The 24,063-nt window shown below is 36.4% G+C and overlaps 1 protein-coding gene across 9 annotated transcripts in view; it reads right to left on the minus strand.

The window, feature by feature from the left end:
- The window catches only part of TMC1 (transmembrane channel like 1), a 288,903-nt gene that overhangs the window by 85,737 nt on the left and 179,103 nt on the right, over window positions 1–24,063 (minus strand). For all 9 annotated transcript variants that reach the window (XM_060409365.1, XM_060409363.1, XM_060409364.1 and 6 more), the window contains 3 exons: window positions 20,859–20,906; window positions 17,301–17,469; window positions 10,779–10,907 (listed from right to left, as the gene is read on the minus strand). In XM_060409365.1, coding sequence (XP_060265348.1) covers window positions 10,779–10,907; window positions 17,301–17,469; window positions 20,859–20,906 — 346 coding nt within the window. The remainder of the gene's footprint in view (window positions 1–10,778; window positions 10,908–17,300; window positions 17,470–20,858; window positions 20,907–24,063) is intronic.

Consider the following 24,063-nt stretch of genomic DNA (forward strand, 5'->3'; position numbering starts at 1 on the left):
CTGGGGCCTTCAGATGGCTGATGAAGAAAACAGTCCAAGTGCTTAAAGGAGGAGTAGGCACGCCCAATGCCAGGTTAAGCAGTGCAGAATTCATTCTGATGTTAATAAGCACCATGAGAATTTTTTTATCAGGAGACTGATTAGTGCAGTACAGTGTGCTATCTGAAAAATGTTGCAACAATGATTTGCAAGATGAATTAGAGGAAAACCAAGAGAGGCTGGATGTATTAATAACTTGTTTCCTAACGCCTTTATACAACTTGCTTCCTCTTTCTGCCCTTCCCCTCTTCGCCACATGATTTCTTCCTTTTCATTTTCAGTTCAACAGCCAGGTCCATACTACAGCTCCTCCATAACCTCTTTCCTGGTTTTCCTTTCTAACACTTACCTCCAGCCACATGTCAGGGTGATTTAACCTCTGCCCTTTATGTAGTAATTACATCACATATTACAGTTAACCCACAGTCCATTTTCCCCTCTGCACTGGGATTTCCTGAAAGCAAGGTCCATTGTCTCAATTTCTAATTTCCCAATATTTAATATAGCACCTGGCAAAGAAGTAAGTTTCCACAAATGCTATTTGAATGAATGAACACCTCCAAGACTAGATAATAGTCTGCTGTGGGATACCTGGGGGATCTTTTAAAAATTCCAAAGGCCAAGTGTCCCCATCTCCAGTCCACTTAAGTCACAATCTCTAAGGATGGGACATAGGCATCAATACTTTTCAAGGTCCCTAAATGAGTCCAATGTAAACAAGTTGAAGATCAAATTCAGAACTAAACTAAATTTTGTTTGTTGAGACTAGTAAATTTAAGAGATTTTTATGTGGCCAAAAAGTTGCTGGAGGTTTGGGCTAAAAAGTTACTATATCAAATATGATTATTTTGGTGACCCCTGGCATTGACAGTACTCTACGTATTTTAAAACATGATAAATTTATTTTGGTGAATAACTTCATCTTGAAAAATAACTAGTTCACTCTATCTTGTATCCCTAAAGGACAGTTGACTAAAAATTTCTGAAACAATCTGACAAGCAAGAAACAAAGAACACCAAAAACGTTGGCTGGATATTCATATAACCTCTTAGCCTATATGCATGGCTTATTTTGGTCTGCCTCCTTTTAATAGCATAACTTCACAGATTTCACAGATTTTATATATATATTAGAGAGAGAGATCATTAAGACCCCTAAACATTTCATCAGCAATAAACATTAAAATGATCTGTTTTCACCAGCTCTGATGACATTCATGAAGATATGTCAAAGCCAGCTGCTGGTATTGATAAAAAACTAAAGCAAAGCTCAGGTAGGTCAAATCTGTATTAAGTTCAAAGTTACTACCCATAGAAATTCTTCAGAACTAAAATTTCTTTGCTCCCCCTCCCTGGAAGTATAAAACAATGTTAACTTTCATGGCTGGCTTAAACGTCAATTAAAAACTCAAACATAATTTAGTTGTACCCTAGCAGTCAGTCAGGCATCTCAGAGTAATTTTAGATGAATCAAGGGAGAAACAACATAGCTGGGCTTTAGTAGTTTAATAAAGAAAGAAAGAACATTAGATCCTCTTTCTACTTGCTGATTAAATGTTTTCCTAATTCTATTCTACCTGATTAATTTAAAAATCAATTTATGTTTAACAGTATTCCTTTTTTATTATAATAGTAGAGAGAGGAGAAAGAAGACAATATAGATTTTCCCAGGAGCTGAAAGTTTGTGCTGAGTTTTAGATATTGGTCACAACATAAACTAGTTTTCTGCTCTACGAGGACACCAAAAAATTCTAAAATTTGTAAATTGTCAGCAGAGATGATGTGCAAATAAGTTGCTAAAAAGAATTCTTTCTCCGTCTAAAACAATCTATAACAGTAACTTTATAAATATCTCTCCAGATCTTATTAAGCTCTATATTGAGGATTTTTTGTTCTATTTTTGTTTTTGTCTTGTTTTAATGAATCAATGAGCATGCAATTAGCAGCACTAAAATCTGAAAGTAGGGGTGGCATTACATGGGCTGCAGAGTTCTGGGCCATATCCCTAAGACATCTAGGTATATCCCAGTATATTGCTATTGCTTTGACTTTGGGGCAGAAATGAGATTTAAGGAGACCAAGTCCTTAAAGACACAAATGAATCTTAAAATCAAGAGGTTAAGAGTAATAAGAAAAGTGAAATCTAAAGTCTTATCTTGACTATTCTTAACCCCAAAGATTTTCAAAATGGCAGTGTATCCTCTCCCTACCTTCACTGTGGGAAAATTATACTCACAATTAGGTAGGAATAGCACTGAAAATGTAGATTGCTACACAGAGATGTAAGAAGGACCTATCTGAAATTCTGATCAACAAGGAAATTTATTTCTATAATTTTTCATTCTCCTTTTTACTTAGCCATTTTTTCTAAGTATTGAGTGTGTTTTATGTTTTTAGCAGACTTAAGTGGTTCGAAAAACTAAAGAAACATGGAGATTCCTTCCTGAAGCTTAAACCCCATTAAGAAAAAATGAGATATAGGCCCATAAAACTGTTATACAACAGTGCTAGACAGTCTTGAAGTGAAAAGGGAGAGGGCAGTGGAAGCTTGAGAGCTTGTTGAAGACATTGTAGATGAGATAAGATCTAAACAGGACATTAAAGGGCTGATAGACTTGAGTAGGCAGAGAAAGGCATTTCAGGCATAAATTTGCAGAAATTTCCTCAACAAAGGAGACATTTCCACCATGAATCTCAAGTACAATCTCATATTCTTAGATATACTAACATTCAGGGATTGGTAGACAGACTGTGCTAATTTCGCTTGGTTGGTTTATATGCATTCTAATGAAGCATGTTTAATGAATTCTGAATACTGTGAAACAGATGGATTCACAGGGCACTGCCTCAGAATGAGAGGAACCATTCTGTTTTGAAAGTTTTGGTAAAATATTTCTGCACAACACCTGTGTGTTCATATTTAGTCCCTGGTCAACATTTCTAAGTATCATGAAATATCTTTTTCAAAATTTTGTGTGATGATATTTAGGAATGCTAGAAAGCCTTAGTTTTCTGTTAGAACAGTATGTTCTGCCTTTTGATCCAAGAGTGGGCAAGAAACTTTAAATGATGGCAGTTCAGTGAACTCTACAGATAATGAAGATTACCTGGTAAATTGCTTGCTACAAGATACCCTTAGATCTAGGTCTCTCCTGAGCATTTGTCAACACAACTTACACAAGGTCATCCACAGAGCATAGGATATTCTGATGTGAATTAATCTTTCTGCTGAGCTGATTTGGAGTCTTACTATTTCACAGTCTCCTTCCATACCCTTCCTTCTAAGCTTTCCTGACCCATATGACCAACCACTGGCCAAGAAACACTATAATAGTATGCATAAAATATAAAAATTAATTCATCCAAAGAATCATGTATCTCATGGATATTTGAGTGTGAATATGTATGTATATGGTCAGTAGCATATACATACACATGCGTGTACATATATTACAAAAGCATAATTAACAGGACTATTTGAAAGAAATAATTTATATTTAGTTTAAAATTTTCTAAAATCAGGACATCTTAGACATAATATGTTGAATATGAAAGACTATTCCCCTTTCTTCAGCTCATCTTATTTTTTATGATATTCTAATATACTGCTCTCTGAATTTACTTTTAGTATATGCATTTTAACAAAATGTAACTATTTTTGTTCTATAGCAACAAGCTTATTTAAGTCCCCTGAAGTAATGTTCTACCAGCCATTTCTTGGTTATATAGATAAAAACATTTTCAAAAATGCCTTAGTTATTCTCTTTTATTATAAACCTGATAAAGTTAAGGGTTATCTTCATAATTAGTATCTTATCTGATATCTGTATCATACTTTTCCAAAACAACAAGGACACATTTCTGAAATTAAGTTTATTTTGTGCTTGTCATGTGCACAGTTGCTTTCTTTTTACTGTTAATATATCACATCAAATATATTTAATAGCATTCCTAAATACTTTTAAATCATAGTCAAGGAATTTCTCCTTTTAATCAGTTTCCAAAGATCATGTATTTATCGATAGCCTAAGAACAAGTTGTGAAAATTAGCTATCACTGACGCTAAAATTCTAAGGAGTGCAAGTTAGGTAAACTGCTATTTATCAAAAATTTGGGGAGGCTATGTTACTTTGGTAAGCTGGAAAAACTAACTCAGTGTGTCTTACCATATACAGTACACTGACTGATAATACCATGAGAAAGTAGTGTACAATGAATGTAATTAAGAAGAAGATGAAAATAACAATATGTCACCTATCTAAAAGAAAACTTTGGAACTTCTTTGTTGCTAACATTTATTTTTATTATAATTATTATCTTATAGAGTGCCATTTAAAAAACCCCTGTTTCTTTGAACTCTAGGATTATTTGAATTCTGGATAAGCAGATGTTCATGGAAGGTAGCAAATAAGGTTGCCAAGAATCTTGGTACACATCCTTGAATATTAGCATTTTTAACCCATTTTTTCAGTGACTAATACCCTTCCACAGCCATATGGGCAGAATTTCAGGCTGATTTAACTAGCCTACATGCTCAGGATTTTGAGATAGAATAGTCATAAATTCCTTCACAGATCTCCAAAAAGATACAGGAGCGTGTATACAGGTCCATGTGCCACCTGAAAAGCTTGCCAAACCAAGATGAAGAACACATCTCCAGGAAACCATGGTAAAATGGTACAATATGGATTAAAAAAATGCAATGAGTCATGAAACAAATAAAGAAAGAGAATTCTTGGTAGACAAAAGTATGTTTCTCTGAAATAATTCAGAACTACTTTAACAATTGAAAAAGTTTCCAGAACATACAAGTCCCAAGCAAAAAAAGTCACTTTCTCATTTGGTTCCTTTCAATATCCTTCAAGGGAGAATTCCAAAATATTATTAGAAAAGCATTATTAAAACAACCACAGTAATTTTCTAAGGACTCACAATAAAACAGCAAATGTTAACAGTCTAAATCCCAAGACAGAAAGACTTGTTGGGGACACTGTTCTTATTTAAGATGGAAAGATTCCTTCTAAGACCATGAAAATGATGAGACAGACAATTGTGGCAGGTGAGCTCTAAGGTAAATGATTTCTGAAATCAATCATGAACTGAATACTCTTGAATAAAAACTTTTCCTCTTTACAATGAATTTTGAAAAGAACAGAATAGGAGGAAAGAAGAAAGACAGACTGAAAATCTCTAGACATGTTTAAAAAAGAAATTGAGCATGGTGATAAGATAAAATAACTAGGATAAGAGGTTACTAATGCACTGTGGCCAAAAAACAAGCAAACAAACAAACTGCTGTCACTTTAGTAAGCAAAGAATGCTGCCTGCGATCAAGCCATCAGTCACTGCAGCCACCTCCTAACTTGCGATCAAGCCATCAGTCACTGCAGCCATCTCCTGACTTTGCACCCTGAGGGAACTTCAGGTGGAGAAAAACTGAATACTGACCCTAGATAGTTAAGATGCATATCTAAGGAATAATTTCAGTGAGCCTGGACTCCTGCATCTTCCCATACATAAAAAAGCACTAAAATCATTAAAGTGAGATGTCTGTTTTTCTGTGATTAGCAGTCATCTTCTCATGTTTGACCACATTTTTTGTTTGTTTTCAACAAAAACTCCTATATGTGCTGGCTGCTCCATAAACTCTTTGAAGTAGTTCCTCAGACCTATCTGAGAGGCTGTCTCCCAGGCTATAGTACTTGGTAAAGTCCCCAAATAAAGCATAACTTGCAACTTTGGTGTTGTACAGGGAACTTTTTGTTTTTTGTTATCGGTTAATAGCACTTTGAACTTTAGAGTCCAGAAATTATAGAATAATGTTTTTGTTTTTTTTTTCCTCACAGGTAGTCCTAAATTAAGCATTTCATTGTTGATTAGAATTTAAATAAAGGAAATATGTTATATCATAATAAATAGGTTCTATTCTTTAGCTTCTGCTCTTAACTGCTCCAGATTAAGATCTCTCTAATATAAGCTTAATCATAGGGCATCACTTGATTCCACCCCCACCCCTACCCCCCGCCATTGAGGTGCTGCAGCTGACTCAGCCACTGACTGTTAAATTTTCAGGACTTTTGTGAGCTGGTTCTTAAACTGTTAGTAGCTGGAAATTAATCATAATGGGAATATTTACACCATGGAAATTGGCAAACACTATGAATCAAAGTTTCAGCACATTCCTGCCTTTTACTCACACACTTATCTAGGCCTTTAACAAGTCTCAGTCATGTTAATGATTCTCTTGGTTTGGGAATGAGTGTCCAACAACAAAAGAAATCACCATGAAGAGTGATACTCAGGAAACAGTAATTGAACACTTATGATGTACAGAGCAAAAGGCTAGATCCTGAAGAAATAAAGAGCTGTCAGACCCCTGTCATATTCTTAGGAGTTCAAAATCTATTCTAAAGGAAAAGAGATTTATATACAATTTTAAAATGCGATATAATGCGGTACAAGAACAGAGCCAAATGAATAATAGAGAGACTATATGAGTTCTCTTTCTATAGGATTTGGCAGAGAAAAGACCACGAGGAGACAATAATTCATGGAGGGGATAGAACTCAGTTGGAAGAACTATAGGCTGCAGACAAATGGAGAGGAGACTGAAGCAAAGTGAGAAAGTCCACCAGAGTGTCTAGGGAAGACTGTTTATTTTGCTGGAAAACATGGTTCTAATGAGAAGTAGTATGACAGTAGGAAAATTATGAGGTTTTGCAGATGAAGAAAACTGGATTTGCATGTTCACCTTAATAGTTATTAGCTGTGTGAGGCTACCTTACCTCTGTAAAGTCTTCTCATCTGTATAATAGGAATAACTTTGCATTTTAAGTTTCTTTTGAAATACCACTTTGAACATGTCATCTCTATGTTCAAAGCTTTCAATGTCCCCGTAATTATAATAACAAAATTTTAAAGTTTTTGATTAAAAAAGTCAGTGTGCTCCACAATCTGAATTCAAAATCTGAATTCCAGCTCTTTGATTTAGAAATCATTAGTTATTGACAATGATAACCATGAGGTTTGGAGATGGACAAGACCATGTCCAAAAATTTTTGAGAGTCCCAAGATGAATTATGGCTTATGAGAACTATACCTGGGTCTCCCACAATATATATCCTCAGAACCATAAGCCTCCATTCCTGAGGCTTTACTCTAAAACACATCTTAAAACGCTGACCCTCTGTAAAAATCTGTTTTAGAAGTTTCACAAGTTTTTTCAGAGTCCAGAGCCAGATGGGAAGACTTGGAACCCAGATACAGATCCAAACCCATGAGGAAAATATCTGTTCCAGTTATATTGAGCCTAGTGTCTTGGATTCCATCAACTTAGCCAGAAGTGATGACTGGAGGCTACTTCTGGGAATAACATAATCCACTGACATACTCTGTCAGAGTTTGAAGTCTCCGAAAGGAATAAATGGTAGCAGGAAAGATGCCGGCTCCCATGTTTTAATAACACTGGGGTAGGGAAATCTTTATTGTTGTTGTTTAGTCACTAAGTCATGTCCAGCTGTTTGTGACTCAAAGAGATTTCCCAGGCAAGAATACTGGAGTGGGTTGCCATTTCCTTCTCCAAAGGATCTTCCCAACCCAGGGAATGCATCCATGTCTCCTGCACCTCAAACAGATTTTTTACCTCTGAGCCATCAGGGAAGCCCCAGGGACAACTTGACCTGCATGTAAATACTATGAAGTATTGATTCCAGTATGTAACTGGGACCCTTGGGGGAGAATACAATACAGCATTCAGAAACCTGCAAAGGGAAATAGGTCAGGCACTGTAGTACCAACAATTTTATCACAGAGGCTGAACCCAAAAGAATCAGGCTGATCGTGGCCAATGGTACCAGCTGTGCAGAATACTGCAAAGCCACAAAGCAGGAGCCATTTCTAGCTCTGGAGAATCATCACAAGACAGTGGGCATTGCTGACAGGTTAGAAGCCACAGTTGTTTCTTCTCTGGGCCTAAATCTGTGCTTCCATTCTGCAAGCTGGCTTTCACCCCAACTTTCTGAATCACTGTCTCAGTAGCACGCCTAACTTGCTCCCCAGATGCACGGTGTAGGAGGCAACAAATGAAAGCTTATAAGGTCCAGCCAAGGAGCATGAATAAGTGATGTGGATTGTTTGGGAACTGTGCATACTGAAGAGTGAATGCCCTATTAGCAGGGGACAGAAATTGCTTAGTCCTAGTTATTATTTTCATGTAGGAATGTGGACCACACTTTCTTCTTGTCCAAGAGAAGATGAATATCTGAATTTTAAAATGTGAAATCTTCTATTTTTTAAATTTAAGATCAAAGAAAAAAATTATTATCTTTATTAAATGATTAAAATGTTAAATTTTATGGTACATATATTTAATCATAATTTAAAAAATAATAATCAAAAAGAAACAAAAAGCATGTGGGCCAAATAAAAACCATTTATAATCTAGATTCAGCTGCAGACTCCCCATTTTTGACCTCTGCTCTAGCAATAGGACCTGTGTTTCCCTTCATTCCATCCTAATCTTTATCTCTCCCTGTGTCTAAAAATGGCTAAATCCCAGGATTCCAGCCTAAGGCCCCAGGATCTGGAATCTGCTACAAGATGACCTTGTGGGTACGTTTTGAAAAATCTAGAAGTGGCTGACCATAGATTCTGCTGAACTGTAAAGATACCCTCTTTTCTTTCTTGGAGCATCAAAATCAGTTGTCCATCCTGCCAGATTGTCCAGACTGCTATACCGACGTGCCAGCATCCCCCAAGGCTCCTGGGGTTGCCTATGGCTAAGTCTGCTCCCACCCAGTCCTGATAAGCCCTATACCCTCCCCATCTCTCCTGTTATACTGCAGGGAATCAGGCAACACTGAGTCTGTCCTGAGATAAAATGATAATTACAAGTTGTATTTCCCAGCTTTGTGCAATATTCTGGCACCCTGATTAGTGTTTCATATGAAATAACCCACTTTATGAGTCCAGTAACCCTGTAAAATAGTAAAATTTCATATGAAATCTGAGGACTACACAGTTCATTCAAATTTACATAGCTTTTAAATGGAAGATCTGAGATTCAAACTCAAGCCTGACGCCCATCCCTTCTTGCAGACAAGGAACAGCAAGGGCTATTTCTACACCTCCAGGCAGATGGAAAGGGAGGATATATTTCCTGGCATTTTTACTCAATTTCACATCATGCTTTGAAAGTTCAAAATATTATTACTATATAATTTTACAACTTTCCACATACAGTTACCTGTGGTTTCGGGTTTGGGGATTTCATGGTCAGCAATATTTTAAGACATATTTTGGGAACCAACATAAGGTTGCCAAACTTCTATTTTGCTAAGTAAGGATATTTTTTAAGCCTATTATTTAGCATCACTATCTCTTCATTGAATGGAAACTATTTTAACAGACACACATGTACGCACACACGGACATGCACACGCATATACATTAATAGCTTCATTGAACCAGGAATGCTACTTGTCTTTGACCTCATTTATGACTGGTGTACATGCACAAACATAGGGAGTTCCCAGCCTACAGTTGTGTGGTGTTCCAGAAGTTTTCTGGGAAGACCGCTCTTTGGAACTTAGAAAACTTTATTCCACAAAACAATACTGTTAGAAATGATACCTAGGTTCCCACATCATAGGATAAAGCTTGAATATCTTGTTTTATTTTGGATACAGGGTGACTGAGGTCCTAGAAGTTTAAGCTATTTCCTTAAATAATGCACAACCTCTTGCAGAGCCAAGATTAGTAGTGAATTACCCTGATAGCTGCTGCAGTTCTTTTTTCGTCACCAGAGACAGAAACATTTTCCCCTAATTTTAACACTATTATATATACACTAAGCATTTAATGTTATTAGTTAAATAGGCTTGTGGAGGGATAGCTTTGGAAATTTACCACCGTTTATAAAAATGCTTCTGTGGGGAAAATGCAATCAGTATCACATCTGTAGATGCAAACATGGTTGTTATCACAGACACGTCCTTTTTATTCATGCCCCGCTTCCCCAACCACTATGGCAAGGAAATAAAGTGTGATCCTCGGAGGCAAATCTGCTTGCAGTCCCAGGAAAGGGATAATCATTTGACTTTTTTTATCAGGAGTTTATAAATCTATGTGTCTCTGAGTGCATCAACACTCAACATAAGAGTGAAACTAGGTTGCTGACATGTTACCAGGGAATAGCTATTAGCATAACCCTTAATTGGAATCCCATTTACTGTTCAGTTGGCTTAGCATCCTCCCTGTGCTTTAATAAGAGCTGTCACATGAATGTATCATTTGAGGCTGGAACCCTGCAGAGAAACTAGAGTGTGCAATCCAACAAACTTGTAAAATTCAAATATAGTATCGTTTTCAGAGAGATAGTAATGAATGTATTAAACTAAGGAAATTCTCAGTTCAAGGAGCAAATGATTAAAGGTGATCAGAGATTGTAAGATTCCAAAAAATGAATTTAATTATGGCTGTTTTCTTTTATAATCATTATCCCAGGCTCTCTAGTGATATATATATATTTTTATATATATATATATGTGTCTGAGTGTGTATATGTACATATATGATATGTTAACATATGATACATTAAATGGCCATGAACATTATATATAATGAGTGATTTATCTAAATGATGGACTACATATAGTATTATCTATAATGTATAGGAAATAGAGAATTTTGGAAATCAATAGCAAGGAAAGTGTTTCTAATTATGAAAAGTGTCATCATACTTGAGAACTTCAATTTTCTTCTCCATTTTCCAAGGCTTGCATTTGACAGTAGCAATCGTTTGTCTTTTCTCATCTAACTCTGCCTTCAATCTTTCCAATTCCTCTGCATCTATTTCTTCTTCTTCTTCCCTTAAGAAAAAAAAAGAAGAAAAAAAAAAAAAACCTTCTTTAGTAAAGTTAAGATTTGCTTGACTTCCAAACTTAAAGTATGCTATCAGATACTCAGCTGATTAATGCATAACAACTTGGTTGTATACAGTGAATGCTGAGATCCATAAGCTTTAGAGCTTATAGCTGAATGCTGATGCAGGATCTCTGGAATTATTGTAACTTTAAAAATACTATTTATTTTCTGAAGTCCTGGAACCATTTTATGTCCATAGTCCCAAATTCTCAGAAAATCCATGGAAATAAAAAGCTATTAACATATTTTCTTCTCTTCTTTGTTCCCCTGTATACCTTCCGCCTTCAATTCTACATTTCATTAAAAAACTTTATTTTTCAACAAGGATGGTAAATTAGAGGTGAACGTGTCTTTGAAGTGCCCTTAAAAAATTTGTTAGCCCTGTCTCAAGAGAAAGAGAAAAACTGAAATAGGAAAAAATAAAAAGAATCTATTCCTCTAAGGTAAATTAATCTGTTAATTAAGCTCAAAACTTCAATTGATAAAACTGAACTCAAAGTGTACTTGATAGAAGCCAATCCTTTGAAGAGGCCTTCAAAGGAATTTAGTTTCTCACTGAGCAAATGAGATGGATCTTTTCTCTTCTGTATTCCCAGAATTGCAAAAAATATCAAAGGGTCCAAAACCCAAAGAAAACAAAATCTAAACATGAGCAACAAGGTTTATAAATTGAAGAATGTAATGCCCTATTGTAGAGAAGAATGTTTTGGGTAAGAGATTGTTTCAGTTACGAGTTATTGTTGCAAAGAGATCAAACCAGTCAATCCTAAAGGAAATCAACCCAGAATATCCACTGGAAGGACTAATGCTGAAGCTGAGGCTGCAATACTTTGGCCACCTGACACGAAGAGCCAAACTCATTGGAAAACACCCTGATGCTGGGAAAGACTGAAGGCAAAAGAAAAAGAGGGTGACAGGGGATGAGATAGTTAGATAGCATCACTGATACAACGGACATGAATTTAAGCAAACTCTGGGAGTTGGTAGTGGACAGGGAAGCCTGGTGTGCCACAGTCCATGGGGTCTCAAAGAGTCAGAAATAACTTAGTGACTGAACAACAACAACATGGTCACTTAACTTCAAATTTACCCTTTTAGGCTTAATATTGTGATGCTGTGGCTGTGACTCTGTAGGACACATTCCTAGTTTGTCAGTTGGCTCAATATTCTGCTGTCAGAATCGGCTGCCAATAGAGTATACTAAGGAGAGACTTGGTTTCTCCTTTGGCTTCCCGTTTGCCTCTTGTGGGATGCTTGCTGCTGCTGCTGCTGCCAAGTCGCTTCAGTCCTGCCCGACTGTGGGACCCCATAGGCGGCAGCCCACCAGACTTCCCCATCCCTAGGATTCTCCAGGCAAGAACACTGGAGTGGGTTGCCATTTCCTTCTCCAATACATGAAAGTGAAAAGTGAAAGTGAAGTCGTTCAGTCCTGTCCGACTCTTAGCAACCCTATGGACTGTAGCCTACAAGGCTCCTCTGTCCATAGGGTTTTCCAGGCAAGAGTACTGGAGTGGGGTGCCATTGCTTACTCTTCAGCAATTCTTTTTCACCCCAAGAGCTGCAGGACCTTCCCATAGCTGTAGGTGAGACTAGTTAACCAGTTTTTCCAACATTTGCAGAACCAGCTTCATCACTTGTGCTGTAGACACCAGCACCGCTTGAGCATCACCCCCTCTGCAGTAGTTTCAGCTCCCCGGGTCTCTCCTCTATGCTTTTAGGTTTTAATTTCAACCTGTTTCCATTGTTCCTCCAGCCCATGGTGTGCTATTTGCTTCCTATAGTTGCTATTACCATGATACTTAGTGTTTTCTTTTCACCTTTCCAGTAACCTATTTATTATTAGCCTAGTGATTATTTATACCTACTAAATCAGTTCATGCTGGGAGAAATATCAACAACCTCAGATATGCAGATCCACCACCCTTATGGCAGAAAGTGAAGAGGAACTAAAAGCCTCCTGATGAAAGTGAAAGAGGAGAGGGAAAAAGTTGGCTTAAAGCTCAACATTCAGAAAATGAAGATCATGGCATCTGGTCCCATCACTTCATGGGAAACAGATGGGGAAACAGTGTCAGACTTTATCTTTTTGGGCTCCAGAATCACTGCAGATGGTGATTGCAGCCATGAAATTAAAAGACACTTTCTCCTTGGAAGGAAAGTTATGACCAACCTAGATAGCATATTAAAAAGCAGAGACATTACTTGTCCAACAAACGTCCGTGTAGTCAAGGCTATGGTTTTTCCAGTGGTCATGTATGGATGTGAGAGTTGGACTGTGAAGAAGGCTGAGTGCCGAAGAATTGATGCTTTTGAACTGTGGTGTTGGAGAAGACTCTTGAGAGTCCCTTGGACTGCAAGGAGGTCCAACCAGTCCATCCTAAAGGAGATCAGTCCTGGGTGTTCATTGGAAGGACTGATGCTAAAGCTGAAAGTCCAATACTTTGGCCATCTCATGCAAAGAGCTGACTCATTGGAAAAGACCCTGATGCTGGGAGGAATTGGGGGCATGAGGAGAAGGGGACGACAGAGGATGAGATGGCTGGATGGCATCACCAACTCAATGGACATGAGTTTGAGTGAAATCCGGAAGTTGGTGATGGACAGGGAGGCCTGGCGTGCTGTGATTCATGGAGTCACAAAGAGTTGGACACAACTTAGCAACTAAACCACCACCAGAATTTTTAATCAGGTCATGGTTACGGAACAGAAATTTAATTAACCCTGTAAAATAACATCTGTCATTGATAGTTTGGTTGTTGTTTTTTTTTTAACCAATTAAGATATTTTTCTTAGAATAGTAATCCTGGTTTACATGGACTATGGAAGTACACTCATACTAAGATACAACTCTGAATGTCATTAAGTTGTTTCTATTTTAAACATTTGATGTTTATTATATAAAATCCTTCCCTGGTAGCTCAGATGGTAAAGAATCCTCCTGCAATGCAGGAGACCTGGGTTTGATCCCTGACTTGGGAAGATCCCCTGGAGGAGGGCATGGCAACCCACTCCAATATTCTTGCCTGGAGAATCCCCATGGACAGAGGAGCCCTGGAAGGCTACCATCCATATGGTTGCTGAGTCAGACACGATTGAGCGATTAAGCCTACACACACATATAAAATCCTATGGTGCTGTACAAGGATAACAAAATACTTACACAGAATGAAAGAATGACCTATTTCATGTTTGGATTTACCATGTAATTAAAGCTTATTTCTCTACGTTCCTAATACTAATTATTTAGTTTTCTGCTGTCTTAAACCCAGTACTTTATATGTTTAACATATTCAGATTCTACAACTCCTTCAAAAATCATATGAAATGTCTTCAATACCCTTTTCTGATTGTCCTTATGAGATAGTTTTCTTTAAGACTCTAAATCACTTTTTACTTCTGTGGCACATTTATACAGTCTTATTTCATAATAATTGTGTCTAAGTGGCCTCTCCCTTTCTAAGTCACTTCAGTCGTGTCCAACTCTGTGTGACCCCATAGACGGCAGCCCACCAGGCTCCCCTGTCCCCGGGATTCTCCAGGCAAGAACACTGGAGTGGGTTGCCATTTCCTTCTTCAATGCATGAAAGTGAAAAGTGAAAGTGAAGTCACTCAGTCGAGTCTGACTCTTAGCGACCCCATGGACTGCAGCCTACCAGGCTCCTCCGTCCATGGGATTTTCTAGGCAAGAGTACTGCAGTGGGGTGCAATTTCTTTCTCCGGCCTCTCCCTTACTATGTTATTAATTTGTAGAAAATGGAGGCAATTTCACATTCATATTCATATCTTTCAAAGAAATTAGCAAATTATCTTTGACAGAAGTGGAGCTGAATAAATATTTATTAAATAAATGTTTATGTACAGAATTTTTCTGGATGACAGGATTACCAACAAGTACACTAAAATAAAATATAACAATGTCTTCCAAGTTATAGAAAGATATTTATTCCTACACTAAATGATCTCAGACTGGTACATTTTTAATCTCTGTGTTGTTAATTGTCAATTGCTCTAGGAAGATCATGCTGTGCTACAATGTATAGTTGTTCTCAGCTAAATTACATTCAAATATGCAGGTAATTAAGATATTACATTTTTTGCATAATTTAAATATAATAATGTATAATTAAACATTGCATTATAGGGAAACAGCTTTTCCAGGAACCACTCAAAGAAAGTGCTAATCATATTAAAAGAGCGTAGCACAGGCATGCTTTGCTTCTAAAATGTAGGGCTAATTTGTGTAAGAATGGCTTTCTATCTTAGTTTTGATTTATTTAAACAACAGTTGTTAGGAAAAAGGAGGCATAATGTGCTGAATTTCTCACTTCTATAAACGTATTACTTATTCACTTAAAACTGGGTCAAGAAAAGCATAAAATATTATTAGAAATACTTCAAAATGCCAAACAAGGCAGCTTTTGTTAACCATCTCCAAAGACAGTTAACATTACAACCTTGGATTTAGTTGTTTTCAAATGTTTTTTCAGTGCAAGAAAAATTCCCTAAGGTATTTCACATGAACATTTAAATAAAAGAAGATCATGAATTAATTAACCTAAATAAATGTGCCATGATTTGCCTACTAATCTTTCTCAAAACATATTTGCTAATACGTTTTCTTAAAAACAGAAGGGCTTATCTTCAAAGTGAACAATAGAATATGGACCCTGAAATAGTGATCAGAACTGTCAATCATCATAAGTAATTTATATTATTTAAAATAGTTGTAAAAGTTATGGCAGTAATAATATAATTTGCAAAACCTATGGAGATAAAATTCATTTTAGTCAAGACTGGTTCTGCAGAGGAGAGAGGAGGACGGGAGACCGGTGCTTCTGGTTTCTCAGAATCAGAATAAGAGTGGGACCAGCTAAGGACAGACCCTGTCACAGGGACAAGATTGCCCCAGGTAACCGGGGCCAAGACCCAGTTGATTCACATGGTCCTATTTCTAGAGGTTGAGCCTTGACAGGAGGGCCTTGAGTAGACCAAGAAAGCAAAGGAATTCCCATCTGAGTCATATGGTGACACTCCCATCTGAGTGACAGGTGGAGAGGAAAAGGCAAATTCTGACACAATCTGTATCATTCATATATCTACTGGCGATGTTTCCTCAATGAAATACCACTGTCAGAAAGCATCAGCTTTGCTAGTAGGAAATATTACTACCTAATAATTGAAATAACAATCACAAGAAGACATGAAACTGAATAGGGTGTTTTGTTTTTGAAAAGAACAAAATATAAAAATACTTGAAGATAGACATAAAAAATATCAGAGTAAAACAGAAAGCAGGTGATGTCTTAGTATTCAAGGACAGAAGAAAGAAGAGGAGATTGGGGAGAAGGAGAAAAAGGAAGAGAAGGAGAAAGAAGAGAAAGAGAGAGATTTAAAACCTTAAGTCAACAAAAATACAATGAAGAAATGGGTGGGGTTACTCTTATTTTAAAAGGAACCATCGTCAACTAATGCTAAACTTCTCTATTGACAAAATATTCACAAATAATAGCTAGTTATTGAATACCACAAGGTGTCATCTTGGGAGGAAATCTTGGAAAGTTCCTCAGCATTTAAAGTTCTAGGACTGTTTTAGAGGAGAGATCCTATCACCTCATGGTGATTCCCATGCCCCACCTAGGGGTGGCAGAGGAGTTATTCTCTTGAATCCTTTCCAAGTGGCCTAGGTTTTCTATAAGTAAATGTGTTTCACATTTACAGTTTTTCCACCTGCCTGCCATCGGCAGTTTTCCAGGCAGCAAAGACCAGAAAATTATTTTCTTGATTTTTTTTCCCTAAACAGCATTAATATATTATTCTAGACAAAGGCAGCTATCAGAAAATCATTGGCCTGCTAGAAGTGAAAGACATAGAGATGTTAAAAAGGGAAGGACAATCCAATCCTCTGTAGGGACAGATAGTTAATACTTTAGACTTTGGGAGCTACATACAGCTCTGTCCCATATTCCTCTTTGCTTTTTTTTTTTTTTAATTGCAGTTTTATTAAAATGATAAGAACAATTCTTGCCTCTTAGGTTGAAATTAACCATAATTTTTCAACTCCTGCTCTGTAAGATACGTGATTTGGGATGATGTTTATAAGTTTTTTATTTAACTTCATTAACGATGCATTTAACTAATAGAATAAATTAATAGAATATTTTAATATTAAAATACATTTAACTAAGTGGAATAAAATGGTGGCATCAGACTAAGCTTGTTTTTCTGAAAGTAGTTTTAATTACTAATTTTAAGGCTAGGGAGTACCTAAAGAGTGATCTTTCAGCATCAGACACTTTTGAATGAAAAATAATGTCAATTATAGATCAAAACTAACTCACGCTCCTCTCTTTAATCTCCTCCTTCTCTCTTTCTCTCTGGCCTTCCTTGTTTCTTCATCCTCTGGTTCAGGCTCTGGATCATCTTCATTGATAACATCTCTGGTCCGTTTCCTCTTTGGCCTCATGCTCTCTCTTCGGGGTAGTTTGTATTCCTCCTCTTCCTCTTCACCTAAACACAACAGTTAATGCTTCAGTGAGTAGTTTCAGAAAAGTGCTTTCCTGATCCCAAATGTATTCTTCCTTTTTAATTATCATCGTCACACCTCTGAAACCATAATCTAGCAATTTGTCATATTAAGATAAAATGCACCGTGCCATATGTATTTCATAGTCTGCCATTTAAATACACTTATCTACATTCTCATTTCTTGTCATTTATCTACTCAAATATGTGAGTATCAATCCCCAAATTCTAATAATGCTTAGAATTCCAGCCTTCATTTACTTGTATAACTAGATGACTTGGGAGTTTAATATCATACCATGACCTCTCAGACCTAGTTTGTAGATTATCAATTCAATACATAAGTGTTGAGTGTTTAATCACTATGTGCTAATATTACTTCTATCTTAGAACAAACCATAAGAATGCAAGGAAATGCTATAAATTAGAATAATTTTGAAGAAATTAATTTATGCCTTGACATAATTCAAATACCTTTCTAATTGAAATCATTCTCATTCTTTTTTTTTGTTAACTTTTTTAAAAAAACTTGAAGCGTAGTTGATTTACAATATTGTATTACTTGTTTGGGTGTATTGCAAGTGGTTCAGTTTTATATATATATATAATAGATATATATTGTAGATTATTTCCTATTATAGATTTTTACAGGATATTAATACAGCTCCCTGTGTTACATAGTAAATCCTTGTTGCTTATCTATTTTATGTAAAATCATTTTCATTCTTAACTTCAAATACTTATTTTTCTTAAATTTCATTCTCTTTCTTAGATGAAATTGATAATAAATAACTTTGCTTGATCATTCTTTTTGATTAGAAATAAATAACTAGTAAATTTAATACATGATTGAGAGAAATAATATTATTTTACTTTATTCACCAACTGACTATTAATGCCTCATATGTCCATAACTTCTTTGGAAGCTTTCCAGTAAAGAGTAGGAGGAGAATTCAGTTCCTTCCTTCACTGTTTATGACAGACAATCCTACTTCACCTTCACTTTTTCTTTTTAACTTCTGATATTTAGAGTTAATTATTATTTTAAAAAAAACAAATATTACTCATAATTATCACTATCTTTTTAAATAGAAGCTACTATGGGGAAAAAATTGTGCTTTAATGGAGAACTATGAAATGTCTGTACCATACCCTTCTATGTTGTCTGATGCTGATTCTATGGGAGCTATCTTGTAACTTTGTAAATTGTAGATCACTAGATAGCAATGCAAAATAGTTTTTGTCCATAGACAAGCAAGTGAACTCTTAGTGTAGACAAACTTCCACCGCCAAAAAAGAAAGGAAAGGAAAAAACCCCACAAAACAGTTATGTCTTCGCTTACACAAACAGTTCAATATTCCTGATCTATAAATGAATCTGTTCTTTGGACTTTCCTTTGAACTGGTAACTGCTATAAATGGCTCACCAGATTCCTCATTTATTAGTTAAATATGTTCAGTTTTACATAGTGTGTGTCATTTTATTTTTTTTATAAATTTTGTTATCTTTTCAACATTACTTATTAAACTTTTATTGATATTCCAAATCTAAATAAGATCTAAACATTACCAATGTTACTAAAGTTTGACTGGCAGAGAGAAACAGGAGAATAACTTTTCTAACTAGGTTTTGAAAACTGTACTCTTGTCATCATGACCAAAAATTTGTTAAATACTGTGGCAGATGTTGCATGATATTCAAACCCCATTCTGGCATTTTGAAAATCTACCCAGCCTTTATTGTTCATTTTAGTCACTAATCATAGAAAGAACAAGGGCCTCATAGGAACTGAGAAACAATTTCACCCTCAAATAACTCAAAAATTCAAGAAGCCACGTGGTATTCTGCATTTTAGTATATTTTACATTAAAGCTAAGCTATTAAACTTGTAGAGTTTTACCATGGATGAAAAGTATATCATTATATTTATCTTTTAGCACTTAGGACAAAAAGGCTATCTTTAGTGTTTTCACTAGTTTCCAAATATTCAAATTCTTAAAAAAAAAAAAAAAAAAGAAGTGTTTTACAGTTGCCTGCTAAATGTGGATTTGCATAACCATTACCTTTTGGAATGGGCTCAATTTAGTTTTGAAGGGTAGCAGAATATACCACCTCAAAAAGACATTCAGAATATACCACCCCAAAATATGCCACTTCAGTGTATTGACTATTTTGAGATGTAGCACTTGAAAAACAGCAAATGCAGAAAGAGATTTTCTCTGAATTCCTCTTGTCTGCCTGAAAACAGAGCTTCCAAAAGGAACTCAGCTGTCATAAATCCCCTCCCCAGGAATTTCATCCCCAAGGAACACTATAGAAGTGTTCTATAGAGGAGACTATAGGTCAACACCACATGCAGACATATTTTATCATAAACTATCATACCTCCTATCTATTCTCTTAAAACTTATTCTCTCCCAAGAGACCTACATACCCCTCACTTTTCCCTATTAAGATGGCATTTTAGTCTCAATTTTAAGCCATCTCACACAATTACTTAGTTTTTTCCTGGTATCATCCATGTATACATGAGGTGTATGTGTTAATAAACTTCTGTTTTGGTTTGGTTTTCTTGTATTATAGGAGTATCAGTTAAGAAACTCAGAAGGATAAAGGAAAAATTACTTTTCCTCCCCTATAATAGTCGAGTCAGAGCCTGTAGGAGCTGTGTGAGACTCTGGGCTGTTTACATGCAGAACGTACCAAATTAATGAAAACAACTGTCACCATGAACATTCACTGGCTGTCATATTGGGCTCAGATTTTTAACTGATGGTGTTGTATTCTCTAATTGAACTCTCCCTGAAATGCTGCACTTTCAGTTTTGATCAACTCAGAACTTTAGCTCATAAAATAATCTTTCTCTGTTCTAGTCCATGAGTGGTTTGCATGCCTGGGAAGGGTTCACAATCCACTCTTGAGCTGAAGCCATTCGAAACAAAAACAACAGGGCAATTTAGACAAAATATTCATGAATTCAAAAGAACAGGTTTATTCATTTTTTTTAAACAACCTGATCACTTTAGTCAAAAAGGCCAATCTGTCATATTGTTATAGATTCAGCCTAAGGGAAAACATTTTAGGACAAAGAAAATAGTAAAGAAATAAAAAAGCAGATTTTTCTGGACCACCATCCACTTAATGATGAGCAATTTATAAATTGGGTGGAATGTGTGTTTGCCAATTGAATGGACTCTCAAGTGAAGAGTCTATCTGATGGACTTGATCGCTCTTGTGAGACCACTGAAAGTCATCCACATGTGCTCCTGCGTTTGCATGGAGTCGCATATCCCCACAAGATAAGAGGACGAATCCCCTAAATTCACTGCTATTCCACAGGAAACATATCTCAGCTGGGTCCAACCCCACTTACTTGAACTTTCCTCAGTATCGTCTTCTTTCTCCTCCACTTGGATTTGCACTGTCGAGGAAAGAAAAAATATAGCAATTCTTTAAATGACAGCACAATTGTTAATAACAGGTTTTTACCGCTGTTACTTTCATTGTAAAGTTTTCTGTGCAGTTAATATATTTTTTCAATAATCTTGTCAAAATGAACATTGTTTATTAAAGATATACAGCTACAGCATCTTATAGAGTGTTGTGCAAGGACTTCTCTGCTTCATCACCTTCGACAATTTGCAAAACATGTCAATCATAAGCCTGTCAGTTCAATTCAAAATAACTTCAACCAAAATAAATTTTGTTCTGCAATAAGTTGACTTAGGGTTTGTTGGGTCGTTTCACTGCATGATAAAGAAAGTTGTTAGCAAAGCTATATCCATATGCACAAACCATTTGATTATTATAACCAAATTAACTTATTAAAATAGAGAATATTTCATTCTAACCAGCTACCCAGTGTCAAAGAACCTTTCAAAAATGCTTAAAAGCTGATATTTCCTATTTTAATTATTTCTATACATATTATATGCAGCCTAAATTTTTCCATATATGATTTACTTTGACAATGTGGAGATAGGTGATTTAAAAGTTCTTTCAAGACAAAGAATGTTTTTTTCTGTTTATTCCTCCCCTCATCCTTAGGGTCTTATTTTCAGATTAGCTCCATTTTTATAAAGGCATATACAAGTTTTATAAAATTTTAATGGTACAATAATATCAGAAAATATATTAACTGGCAGATTTTTTCCCCTTGTCAACTACTGTCTGTTCATCATAGATTGAGTCAACCGGAGACAAAGATCTGTGACTTGCCATGGCAAAAATCAGAGCAGACTATTTCTTTAAACCACAGTTTAGTAACTCATTTAAAATATCAATTTACATTTTTTATTTAAGGTAGATGAGCCTAAGTCCAAAACAGCAAAGATAATAAACAATGCTGCTGTGAACAGAAGAAACAACCTCTGGTTTTGTTTCTGCTCAGCGCTGTCAAAGGTTATTATTCAGAGCTTGACAGGCGTATTGAAAAGGCAGCACATACAGAGTTTAAATTCTATTCACAAAGAAGATTAGTGTAAAAGCACTTTTTGCCTTTAAACAGCATATGCATAAAAATTTTTACGATATGCAAAAATGTTATCACTCAATGTCAGCCACGGAATAGAAAAATAAGTGTTCTTTTGTTCAGAGTGGACATATGCCTTTGTCACTGGCTGTAACTGAATCTGCAGGGGACAAAAGTCTTTATGTCACTACTGAGAGTTCACAATAGTGACGACAGACACTTCTCAGAAGATATTTTATATTCAACAATAAGTCATGGTCTTTACTTGCAATTAATGCTACCACCAAATTTCTTCGGTCAAAGAAGAATTCACTTAGGAAGGCAACTTAATGATATAAGATTAGCCTTAGACCAAGGTCTCTGATCAGTGGCATAATATAGGAACTGCTGAGGACAAATAGCAAAGGCTGACACACAGCCTCTTTTGCACCATGCATAGCCAAAGCAAAAATTCACACAAAATGCTAAACTGATTTTTAATAATCAACTCACTAGACATGATTAAAGTTAAATAATGAAATGGAGGAAAATACTAAATAAATAGAGATACAAGTAGATCTTTAGGAAGGATTACAATCCTATTAAACAAAAGCAGCAAAATGAAATGTCCCAAGCCAAGGAGATGAGTGACAAATCAATTTCCTCTGATAACCAGAAGAGAGAAAATGCAGGGCTGGAGTCATGGATCATCTTCTAAGGTACAGGGAGGTTATAAATTGCCATTAAATAAAACTGCATAAGGGAAGATAACTGCTGTGGTTGCAAGTAGAGATGAAAAAAGAGCTATGGTTTCTGAGTGATGTAACAGACAGTATTGGAGAAATAGCCTCTTCATCCCTCTTGAGGTGATTTTCCAATGGCGACCCTCATCTGTGCATGATCATCTGCACACTCTCAGTAGGTGCATTCTTTGTTTAACAGTGTTTCTTTTGTCTGGCAGTTGAGTCAGGAGCTATGGAGCCATTGTTTTTATAGGTGAAGTGAAAGTGAAGTCGCTCAGTCGGGTGCGACTCTTTGGGACCCCATGGACTGTAGCCTATCAGGCTCCTCCGTCCACGGGATTTTCCAGGCAAGAGTGCTGGAGTGGATTGCCATTTCCTTCTCCAGGGGATTTTCCTGACCCAGGAATCGAACCCAGGTCTCCCGCATTGCAGGCAGACGCTTTACCATCTGAGCCACCAGGGAAGTTTTTATAGGTATTGTGACCATAATTGGTTTATTCTTGATACAAACCCTCAGCAAAGGCAGCATCAGCATCAGGAACTAAATAGCAGCACCATGACCAGCAGACTGAAGACTCCATCAAGAGCTTCAGACCAAGCTTGATTTTAATGTAACACTATTTAGTCTGAAAAGCTACTGTCAATGCTGATCTGCCTCTCCTGAAACTCAAAGTAATGCTGAAGAACCAAGCTAAGAAGCCCCTCCCAAACAAAAGCCTGTGCAGAAGAATAACTCAGAACATTTAAATGCGAGTTACAGACTGTCTTTCCCTTCTCAAACAATTTTTGGCATGGCTAGTTGCCATCCCTGCTCTCAGCAATCCCTGGTTAGCTTTCTCCCAATCCTATGACCTTCTCATGTTCTGGATGTTTCCCAAAGCCTATTGATTATGTACTTTAAAAATAACCTTTCTCCTGGGGAGTGATGGGAAGAGAGTGGGACAGTTGGGGGTGGGGGTGGGGGGTTCTGTCTAAATGTTGAAGGCAGCAAGCAAGACTACACCGAAGTATGCTTATTTAAGAGAAGAATATGAAATAGGAGCAGATGAACTCCTAGGCAACCCAGATCCACATTTCATGCAAATAGACCCAGTAATTAGAAACAGTAAAAGGAAACAACAGCAAAATGTCACATTTTAGAGGCACTGGAATCGTTCAGAAAAGTGAATGTTGTTCCAGGCTTTCTTTTTCAGTCTATAGCACTGAAAATATTTTATGGTTCTACAGGATCAGAGTGGCCAAGTAGCTGAAAGAGCTGAATGATATCACCTGTTCCTCTGACCCACATTTAGCTCACGAAGGGATTATTGTAGCACCAGGTCATTCCTTTGGAAACTGAAAATTCATTTATTCATTTAGCGTTTATTGTGCATTTACAAGGGTCT

This window comes from Ovis aries, chromosome 2 (genome assembly GCF_016772045.2).
Source record: "Ovis aries strain OAR_USU_Benz2616 breed Rambouillet chromosome 2, ARS-UI_Ramb_v3.0, whole genome shotgun sequence".
NCBI lineage: Eukaryota > Metazoa > Chordata > Mammalia > Artiodactyla > Bovidae > Ovis > Ovis aries.